The sequence below is a fragment of the Pagrus pagrus genome (assembly GCF_965226575.1).
Source record: "Pagrus pagrus genome assembly, chromosome: 10".
In the NCBI taxonomy this organism is placed as follows: Eukaryota; Metazoa; Chordata; class Actinopteri; order Spariformes; family Sparidae; genus Pagrus; species Pagrus pagrus.
The window spans coordinates 3,930,050-3,941,367 of NC_140194.1; the positions used below are offsets into that span (position 1 = coordinate 3,930,050).

At 45.4% G+C, this 11,318-nt stretch overlaps 1 protein-coding gene across 6 annotated transcripts in view; it reads right to left on the reverse strand.

Annotated features, from left to right (window-relative positions):
* The window catches only part of dusp8a (dual specificity phosphatase 8a), a 48,141-nt gene extending 37,574 nt beyond the window's left edge, over nt 1-10,567 (reverse strand). Inside the window, exons 1-2 of one of the 6 annotated variants that reach the window (XM_084363225.1) lie at nt 10,550-10,567; nt 1,334-1,754 (exon numbers count right to left, since the gene is read on the reverse strand). In XM_084363225.1, the coding sequence (XP_084219351.1) occupies nt 1,334-1,570 (237 nt within the window). In that variant the 5' untranslated portion in view covers nt 1,571-1,754; nt 10,550-10,567. Of the gene's footprint in view, nt 1-1,333; nt 1,755-4,064; nt 4,164-4,567; nt 4,636-8,463; nt 8,589-8,762; nt 9,085-10,403; nt 10,471-10,549 lie in introns of those variants that run through there. The other 5 variants (XM_084363223.1, XM_084363220.1, XM_084363221.1 and 2 more) reach the window with 5 other exon arrangements.
* Between the last annotated feature and the right edge of the window lie 751 nt (nt 10,568-11,318).

Sequence of the window (11,318 nt, forward strand, 5' to 3'; positions counted from 1 at the left end):
CTGCCCCTCTGGGGACTGATACTGTATCTATGGGGCATAAAACGGGAGCAGGTTATAAATCACATTGGTAAGTAGGTTCAGCAGACTTGAGACGCGTTGCAGGTCAAACTCTGCTTCCTGCTCCTCCTGGCAACCAGGAAGTAAAACAACAAAAACAAGATTATCGTCATTTTATTGACTGTCATTCAAACCCAGCGTGTCACGCCTAGAAAAAATATGTCAACCACTTGTAATGTGTCATCGTCGGCCTCAGTGATTCAGCATTTTATTGCATTGTCAAATAAAAGATCTGAAGAACGAGCGCCACAAGGAAGAAGGATATCACCAGCCGGCCGTCTCCTCAGCTTTGTGCCAACGTGCTCGTCCGATCACGTAAAAATGTTGGCTGATGTTGCACACGCAAACTACACAAGGCCACGAAACACACAAACTTCACCCCCCCCTCCCTGCTTAGGTTTCCCCTCTCAGAGTTCCTTCAGTTTCACACAGCGACTAAAAATACAGGAGACAGCATGCCATGGGGTGGACAGGCCATGGAAAAAAAAGGCTGTCATATTCGCAGGAGAAGTCATGGAAAACGCGTGGATCCAATTACAGGGCCGCTGATAAGAGACGAACCTACAGTACGCCCGCCTGTCCGCCCGCCAAATATAGCACCCCGCTGACGTGGTGTAGCACGGAGGAGGCCTATCTAGAACCAGAGCGGCACACGGGTTAGGCTGTCGGAAATGTTCTGAGAAGAACCCCGTGGAGATGTTAAGGAGTCAGTGTCTTACTCAAAGACTTGTGAAAGAAAAAGGGAAACGTCTTTGCTCTTACTATCACAACTTGTAAGTCTCCTGTATTTCTAAATACCAAAGAAACATACCATGAACTTCCTCTTTTACATACATGACACATACAGCATTGCTTTACCACTAAAGCACAGGAGAGTGAACCTGAAACTTAAACCCTTGAGCTGCAGACCAACATATTTCCTGTTGTTCAGGATATAGAGGATATTTTGTCACAGAAGTCTCTGCTGCATTCGTGTTTTGCATTCCCCTGCTGATTCTGCCGCCTCTGCCGAAACAAGCAATATCAAGCTGACTTGTCCTAACGCACTGTACTGTGAACCCACCATTTCAATTTCCAACCCTCATTTGCAAGATGAGTCGCTTGGTTTTTCTTTGTGAGCCACACGAGTCTCATGCGTTTTTATTTATATACTCAACACTTATTTGTACAAAAACTCAACTGTAAAAACAACAATTCGCTGTGTGACTGGGATTTTGTGTCCCGGATTAGTGAATTGGTGTGGATCCAGGGAAAGGCTTTCTAAGATCTCGCTCACCTTCACCTTGCCGTTGGGTTGCAGCAGCTCAGTGACGGACACCTTGTCCTGCTGCAGTCGCCTCTTCACCAGCTTGGAGCAGCAGACATTGACTGCGCCTTGCACGTGCGACGCGTTGTACTCAGAAAACGTCCTGCTGTCGATCACCAGCAAGCGGCCCGTTCCTCTCTGGATGAGGCTCGCCAGGCGCTTGATGTCCATGGCGCTTCTCTTGGTCGGCCCTTTCTCCCCTGCCATGATGTAGGAGGGGTGCAGCGGTCACCCTGGGTCACAGACGTGAGGTAGCAAAGGGATGGGGATATGTGGAGGAAGAAGGGTAGATGAGAGAGGGAAAGGTGGAGGAAGAGACAGGGAGGACGAGGACGAGGAGGTCAGCGGAGGAGGGCTACCAACGGAGCTGTCGCTGAGAGATCCATGGTGCCTGAAACAGAAAATTGAAGAGTTAGAAAAGAGGAATCATTCAGTGGTTCATTTCACTGCTGTTATTGGCCAGCAGTGACATTCAAAACTGCCACTGTCAGCTTTGAGATGCTGATGACGAGACAGCGGATGATCGGACATGAAGGGCGCGATCGCCTCTCGTCCCGAGCTCGCCCACTCACGCCCAGCGCAACAAATAACAAACATTCAGACCACGAAGCGACCATGACGGATTCATTTCGCATTCATTCCAAAACCACAGCCGAGCGCACGTCGTATTTTTATGCATTCGTGTTATCTTTGATCAGCTGACTTTGAGCACCTTGAATATTAAAAATAGCCACAATGCTAAACAAGAATATAAGAGTTATTTTGAGGCTTAAAAGCCGGCTGGATCATCCGCCGGGATTTGTCAGTCCCGAGATCTGACGGAGTATCACACATCCAAAGACTTAACTTAGACGTGCACGACAGTCAAACGCGCGTGCGTGTCTGTGTAAGTGTGTGTGTGTGTGTGTGTGTGAAGGTTGGTTGTTGTTGATCGAGGGTCTCTTGTACGGCAGCTCATGAAACAGGAAACTGAGGGCGTGAGATAAATTAAGCTGGGGGAATTCAGAGAGCAGGTCTGGACACAGGCAAACAGCCTGTGTGACATCCTGTGTATGTGTGCGTGTGAATGAGTGTGTGAATGTGAGTGTGAGTGTGTGTGTGTGTGTGTGTGTGTGTGTTGCAGAGAGCCGTCCATAAACTTGACGAACTGCCTCTCCTCCCATCTATCACTACCAATCACTCTGATCTCCTCCCCGCTCACGTTCACCGCTTATACATTTAACATCCACACACACAGACGACAACATGAGAACAAAATATGACAAAAATGCCAGCAAACATATGAATAAAAGTCCTGCGCAGGTTGAGGACCACTTCCTTGGCCGACCAGGTGTCATGCGACAAGTGAGAAGGTCAGAATGTGAATGCAGTCGTGTTGTTTTATTCATCTACAGGCACATGGTGTCATGAAAAATGAATGGGCCTCCTCTCATTTACCCCAAAGCCTAAATGGGAGCTTTAAACCGCGGCTGAAAAGGGAGAGTACGACTGATAGAGGTGTAGAAACGGATGAAGTAGAAATACATTAAAGCCTTGGCACAATTTAACACCAGCGCACTAATTACATCATTAAAGAGGGGAGAAAAGGGGAAGCGACGGGGAGAAACGGCAAGATAGCGAGCCAAAAATAACAAGAACGCTTCATGTAGGCGACGGGAAACGGTAGAAAAGCGTCTACTGTACGTGAAGCAGAAAAAGAAAAACATTGTCGAGAAGGTGGGCAGCTGAGAGAGAGGAGAAACTGGGTCTTCTGATCAGTGTCTCGGGAAGACGTCCAGGCAGCTCTGCTCTGTAACTTTTCACCTCTGTTCTGACACCAGCGCCGTGCAGGGAGGTAACAAAGGATGTTTTTCAGCGAGAATCTCTCCAGCCTAGCAACTCAGCCGGCTCAAGGTAAGGGAGGGGACGGCTGTTAGGATGGAGCGAGGAGGAAAGAGACGAAGAGAGTGCTTGAAAGAGAGGGAAAGAGTAAAGAAATCATTCTCATAAACTAACTTGCAGGCGACTGCATCAAGACCTAAGACGTGGATGTGGAGTACATAATCATACGTCTGCTACAGGCTGCGCTGGGCCGAGCCTGAACATAGATGTACACATGCTGTTGCTGCCTGGCAACGTACCTGATGCAAGCGAGGCTGCACTGGAACATGGAGGAAAATCTGAGATAGACAGTAGCAACTGCCTGCACTGTAAACACAGCCAAACAGCTGCTGCATCAGAAAAGTAGCTGCTGTACAGTAAAGGCATGTGCAGCAGACACAAACAAGTCCAGAACAGACACATCTTAGCCAGATAAAAAATGTAGGATAGTCGAGTCATGCAGCGAAGAAGGTTAGTACACAAAGTCCTCTGGGCAAACATAATGCAGCTTATATCTTGAGAAAGCCACACAGACAAAATAAACCCAGTTAATCTCTAATCTCTCTGTGTGTGTCTCGGTGAAGACGGATGTGGATTTTTTTTGCATTCATTCTTCCTGCAAAGCATAAATTTCTAGCCTGCAGTGATGAAGCACATGAACATACTGACACAGTGACATTTCCCCACTACTCCATGATGTGCACCCCAGCAGCCATTCTGCACAAACCACTAAGCGTAGCTGCAATGCCAGCACACTCCCCCCTCCCACCACCACCACCACCACCACCAACAGCCCCTGCCTGCCACATTACGACCTGCCCCATCACCTGTTATACCATACCTTATATGGCGCGGAGCCCTTTAGCCAAGCAGCTAACAACACAGCTTTCCAGCGATGTGAGTCCTTCTCCCTCTTTTTCCTGTTTCCCTGCCGCTGAGCACAACATCTGATGCTGCATATGTCTAATGGCGACTGCTCTCCCACCCGCCCAGCTTTTCTCTCTCTCTCTCTCTCACTTTTTTCTCTCTGAATCCCTCCTTCCTCCTCTATCACTCTTTTCTTGCTCTTGTGCAGCGAACGAGGACGGGGAGGGGAGGGGTGTGCAGGTTTACATGTGTGGCAGCAGGCGGAGGGAGAGACTGGTGCTCTGCACCTTTCTACGCCGCTAGACAACCATCCAATGATAACTTTGCTCCCAGTGGACCCTGTTTGTGTGGGCAAGAGAGGAGATGATAGGAGGAAGTACAAGGAAACAGAAAAAGATAGAGACAAGGAAAATGTTATAACATGGATAGAGAGAGAGAGAGAGAGGATGATGAATGATACGAGGAGGGAGCACAAACCTCAGTGTGCTTACTCAGCACAACAACCCCGACCCCCCGATGCAAAACCATCTTTCTTCCTCCATCTTTGCATCCAGGCAGAAAAACAATCAGAAGCACAAAAAAAAAAAACCAAACAAGCTCCTCGAAACTAAAATAGGCAGCAGCCAGGAGCTCGCTGCGAGGCTCAGGCTGAGCGGAGGAAAACAAGCCGAGATGAGAGAGAGAGAGAGAGAGAGAGAGAGAGAAAGACAGAGAGAGCGATGAGACCGAGACAGCGTGCACAGGCCCGGAGCAGATTCTGTGGTTGCCATAGAAACAGCCCGGTTGGGGCGAGCAGGGGGCACGAGGAGGGCGATGGCGATGGGATGCTACTGGTGCTGACGCTGGATCAGGATACAAGCTAAAAACTGACAGCGCTACATACTCTCGCAACTTCAGCTGTGGGACTACAACCAAGTGACTGTTCCCTTAAATAACAGAGGATGAGAGTTTAACGGTGAGGTCGGCTACACGTTGTTGATTAGAAATATTTCTGACATCTGGTCCGACCCATCCAAATTTAGCATCACTCCATCTATACGTGCCCACAGTCGGTCGAAAAACAACATCCTTATGATCGCTTTTTCAAAACCATAGTCCAAAAGTCGAAGGCGGACAAAGGTTGAAGCAAAGCGGTTACACCTGAAGTACTGGCTGAAGGCAGGAGAACCAGATCAACTGGTCCATTTTGAAGTATTTTCTCAAGTAGCTGGGGAATTTAGATATCTGAATCTACCTTCAGTGCCTCCAAAGTACTGGACTTTTCAGTTCTGCATCACTAGGAGCATTTATTCATGTACATGGATGACAAAACTGCATTTAAACAGAGCGTCAGCGTACACATGTATCCAGCATGATGTTAACATTCTCATGCATGACCCAGGGTGTCTACACGAACTATCATCAGGGGTGTAACGACACATCAGTCCGGAACGATATATCGATTTAATGATCCACGACCCAATAGCATCGATTCATATCACCACCATCATTAAGATACGCCTTTGTTTAGAAATTCCCGTGGCACATCTGTCATCGTTTCCGTCCATGAGCAACTCCTAGTTTCTTTTCTTGAGTTGATATAGATGTAACTGATTGTGTTAAATGAAGTCATCTCATATCGATCACAGGCCCATGTATCGAATCGAATAGAAATCGTATCGTGGCAGACTTTGTGATATCGGCAAATATCGTATCGTTGTCCAAAAACTCAATATTGTGTCGTGATGAAACTTGCAAGTATAAAGATACGTAGTATATGTGTAGGTGTGCAGACAGAGGTAGGTTTTAAATAGGAATACGGTTATCAGAGCGAGTTAGGTTAATGAACACCAGGTTGCCAACAGGTAAGTGCATGTATAATGTAAAAAGACAGGTATTTAAACATAAACATACTGTGTATATTTGTTTATCAGATTATAGGGATGGATAATTAAATCAGATAAATGTTTATGGCAGTTAAGACGTCACATATTCAAATGGAAGACTTTTTATTTACCTCTAAGACAAGTGCAACACTTTCGCTTCTCGACTAACTGATTAAATTATTCATCGTGCATCACTCAACAGCTGATTTGATGATCAAATGAAATGTTAGTTACAGATTTAGAGGCATTATTATTTTTTTTTAAATGACTGCAATACATTGTTTTCCAACTAAAGAGGAAAGAGGAAATCCCAGAGATCTGGAAATTTTCATAAATCATCAACAGACTTTACTGTTGCTCTTTACAGCTGATAACAAAAGAGTGATAATGATAAAATAAAAACAGCTTCTCTGAGAGGTCAGTAAGACAAAGACAAAGTTACTTCATCACCACATAATGGATAACTCATGCAGACATATTCATACAAAAAAAAAACATGAGCCTAGCACGATGGACCGGCTCAATAATGCCATATCAGACATCAGGGAAGAAAGGCAAACACAAAGAGAGCAACTGGAGGGCAACCAACGCTGATGTAATACCATCCAGGTTATTCATTAACTCCCTGCATAACGTCACCTGTGGCCAGAGCCTTGAGTAGACTGATATCAAGCTGCCTCTGCAGCTCACACAATGAGAGACATGAGTTGTTTGTTTGGACCACAAACAATGACATCACCCGAGCATGTCGGGCCCTTTACTCTGCGCCACAGGCTCTCTCACCGACTAAAAGTTTGCATGTGCGTGTGTTTACACACCGTCTCTTTGTCGAGTGTCATTTACGCTTTAAAACGCGACCACATGAAGGGAGTCTGCAGGTATTCAGGCCAACGCCATCAACACAGGGCTGCTGGAGGGATTACAGGGTCACCGGTGGAGCGGAACCAGGAGGAGAACGTAGAAACAAGAGTTGGAGATCGTGTTTGGGTTTTCGCTGATATGCTTTCAAAACACTGCTGAATGAATCATTAGCTGCTAGATAAGTGTTGTTTTTAAACCGTTTAATGACAGTTTTCATTAGAGCCGACTTCTCAGAACACTTTTCTTTGAAATGAAGGGAAATGTCGGGCTGCAAATAAGAAAAATGTCCATTATTCTTTAACGGAGCTGCAGGATAGGATCATTGTACATTACAATTTCTTTTATTTTCACTGACAAACACTTTTAAAATCTTGACGATGTGACATTTGTTGTCCAGTCCCACATTTTTATCTTTATTAAAAAAACTGCAGCACCTTTACGATTTGTATATTGCACTTAGCCGTGTTGCAATTTCGATTATAATCTGATCATTTAATCTGTTGTTTCCTCGACGGACAGATGAATTGCTCGGTCTGAAAAATGTTAAAACTTCCTATTTTGTCTGAAAGCCTGACACACGTAGTTTACTCTCACAGGAGACAACGAGAAGCAGAATAACCTCCGAGTTGAAGCAGTTATCAAAATAGCTGCACATTAATTTTTCCGTCAACAGACTAATAAACTGATTAGTTAATAAGTCTCTGACTAAAACTTAAATACAATCCTGATATCAGCTGCCATGCTGCTAAACTGTTGTCTCTCTTTCCTTTCCTACATGTCTTTTAACTAGTTTTTAACACTTAACGGTGTTTTGTTTCATTTTTATGTATGTGAAGACAATAAAGTGAATCTGAATGTCCCTCGTCCACAATAATCAGATAATAAACTCATCTTAAATAACACTGGATGCCTCCTGTGTGTGGCTGGCAGCGCTATATAAAGCTGGATGTAAATAATACATGCAGTGATCACAAATGGGGGTTAGTAGAGTGACAAGCCTGGGAAGTGTAATACAGGAGAGATTTAAAAAAAACAAAAAAAAACAGTGCAGCATGATGTTACAGTGATCATGTCATTTGGGGAAAAATCGATCTCTGGTTTGGCAGCAGAAGCATCATCACACTGTCAACAACACAAGCAGGTATAAAACCATCCTGGTGCCCCTTTAATCAATACCCTCCCAGCGCGCTGCTGCACATTGCGGGGGTCATATAACAAACCGGGACTACCCCGCACTCTGCCATCACAGTAATTACGACATGATGCACATAACAGACAGAAAAATGCGGGGAACATCATCCCTGTCTTCAGGTGAAGGGATGAGGCGCACAAAGAAAAGACGCCGGGACACTGTGGCCTGTTCGATCACTGTTAATAACAATGATGGACGGCGAGCGCGCGCGTGGCGGACTATAATAAACCCGACCCAGATTAGAAATAAGAATAGCGCACAGTGCGGGACATTTCACAAACGCAGCATCGAGACATTTAAAGTTATCGGGGGGGAGGTGGGAAACCTTTTCCCCCCTCGGTGTTGTTGTGACGCGCGGATGTGTCCGCATGCGAAAAATGTTGCCTCTCCATTGATCGGACGCGGCTGTGATGAAATTAAAAACAGGAAACGCAGGAGAAAAAAAAAACACCTACCTTTAAAAAAAATGATGAGCAGCCAGGTGTAAAAATAAATACAAAATAAAAAAGGTATCGATCACTTGAAGCCAGGACGCGGGGGTTTAATTCCCATTATAAGACGGGCGCGCACATGAAGTGTGTGTATGGAGAGGATGGGGGGGGGAGTGCGCGCTGACAGACTCGCCGCAGGAGGGGGGGGGGAGAGGAGGGAGGAGAGGCACGAGCAGATAGCGAGCTGCTAACCTAAAGCTAGCCCTGCGACGCACTTTACGCACTTCACTCCATAACAGCGCATTTTTATCGGGAACACTCACCTCGGGCTCCACGCTGCTCCTGTGCGTTATTCAGCTGGCCTCCATGTGTGTGTGTGTTGAGGGGGCGTTGGGGGCACCGCGGCCCGTGTCTTCATGAGGCTGGCACCACCCGGGTGTTTACCTGGCTGGAGGGGGATGGAGGAGGACGGCACAGCTGACGGAGGGTGACAGCGCCAGGAGCAAACGAGACATGAAAGCGCGGTGACAAACCCCCCTCCTCTCTCTCTGTGTGTCTCCTTCTGACCAGGAAACGTGGACGAGCTGGTGGAGGAGTTGGTTAGCTTTTGCTAGGCTAACTGTTAGTGTGTGTGTGTGTGTAGGGGTGGAGGAGGTGGAGGAGGAGGAGGGGGGGTTAGTTACAGAAGGTGCACTTTAGCACTTGAACTAAAGCGATGAGGTCATGGTTCAGCAGGGAGAGGAGAGAGAGAAAAAAATATGTGAGGTTGACGTCACCTCTAGCCAATCAGCGCAGGCGGCTCAGGGGATGGGTGACGTCAGCGCTCTGAGCTGCGGATTAAAGGGACAGTCCGGAGGTTTTTTTTTTTTTAAAGGAGACGCGCTCGCGAGGAGGGAGGTGCAGTTGCTGGGCAGAGTGATGCAGGAGGAGACATCGACAAAAGAGAGATGGTCCTCCAAAGCTCATCAGCGCTGATTTTAATATTCAGTCATGATCCTCAGTCACTGCAGCGTCGCTCCTGGATGCACCTCTTTGTTTACTTACAGACTGACTGAAAAATGTAAACAAAGGCTGAAGGGGTGTAAACCGCAAGTTACATCGACGATACCATATTATATCGATTCTTTGCACAACGATACGATATTTGCCTGATATCACAATGTATTTATATTATTTTCCGAGGTACATTTGAATGTGTGAGGTCTTAACTGCCATAAACATTTTATCAATTTGCTATTGGATCATTGCTTACTGAATCGATATCGACCCGGATCGGTGTATCATTACATCCCTAACTTGAACCCTAAATGTGGGTTTTCTCACAGATGTTGCAACGAAATCCTCGCAGATCTATAATCAATGAAGATCAAAAAAGATGACAAAAGGATGTAGATGCTAAGTGTTGTTCTGCACACCAATCATTTTTGGCTTTTTCTAAAAGTAAGTAAGTAAGTAGGGTCAAATGTTTTTGACCCAGTAAGCACAGGTTTTTTGTATTATTGATCTTGCTGTTCAGACTCTTCTCCTGCAGGGACTGGTTCTGGTTTTATTTTGCCGTGTTTACACCACGTGGTCCTCATCAGTCACACTTTTACAGTTTTTCCCTGTCGTTTGAACATGTTTCCTGAAGCTGAAGCTCAAGTTCTCAAATCTCTGAACAATAAACACTGAAAACACTTCAAATCAAACGCTGCACTCAAAACCATCTTATAGATCTCTTACAAAGCATCAATTTAAACGCTGCTGCGATAAATCTAAAACACTGACATTAAAATAGTGTATATATACTGTGTGTTTGGGCTTCATGAGGCCATATATGTATTTACATGTATAAAAATGTGTCCGAATAGTTTCCTTCTTCTCATACATAGACTGTTGCCATACTGTAATACAATACTGTGAATATATCATATGATACTGTCTTGATTATTGTTATTTATATCAGAGTAAGACAGTAAACTCACAGCCCAGCTTCCCAGAGTCAGTCACACATCATTCGTACAGTGTTCTTCAGTCCATCCGTGTTTCTCTGCTCCAACACACCTGAATCAAACGATCAGCTCGTCATCAAGCTCAAGAGGAAGAACACTGAAATAGTATGTTGGCTCACCTTCCTCCTCCTCCTCCTCCTCATGTCTTGAAGACAATGTTTTAATAAAGTACTGCAGTCATAACATATCATACTTATCAAATTTGCAAAACCTAACGTTTGCATAATGTTTGCGTGCTTTAACTGCATGACATGGGAAAAAGCTATATAATAAATGAGCCCAATAATACTAATATTCTGATAAAGTAGCTGTATGAGAATAAATGCTCGTCTCAGACTGTGATCTTCTGGTCGAGGCTCACACCTGCGAGACTTAAAGCCTCGCAGGTGTTTCAATTAAGTCCGGCTGATTACGACTCTCATCAGGCGGCAGTCTGGTGAAGCTACATGACGTCATCATCCATCCATCTCTGCTTAAAGAGAGACAACAATATCTTCTGGTTTACAGACATTAACACTGATTCTGTCCACAGTATCACATTCTCACTAATAACCACTGAATGAAACAGTTGTAAAATGGGTGTCGGGTGTTTTTGAATTCAGTCTCATGAATTCTTCTTTTGTTTGATTGAAAGCCTTTGTTCCTCTTCCTCTGCCATTAACTGTGTTTGTGTGTAAGCAGAGGAAGCTGCAGGGTGATGGAGCTGTTCGGTGCAATTACATTGTGCATACTGACACCTAGTGGTGCTGATGTTTAACTGCACTCTGTGGTCCAGGCGAGAGAGTTGGATGCAGCACAACATGCAGCCAACACAGGTTTTCCTGGAGGTAAAAGCCCCCAACAAAGGATGGTTTGATCGGGAGGTAGGAAGAGTCGGAGACAGCAGCA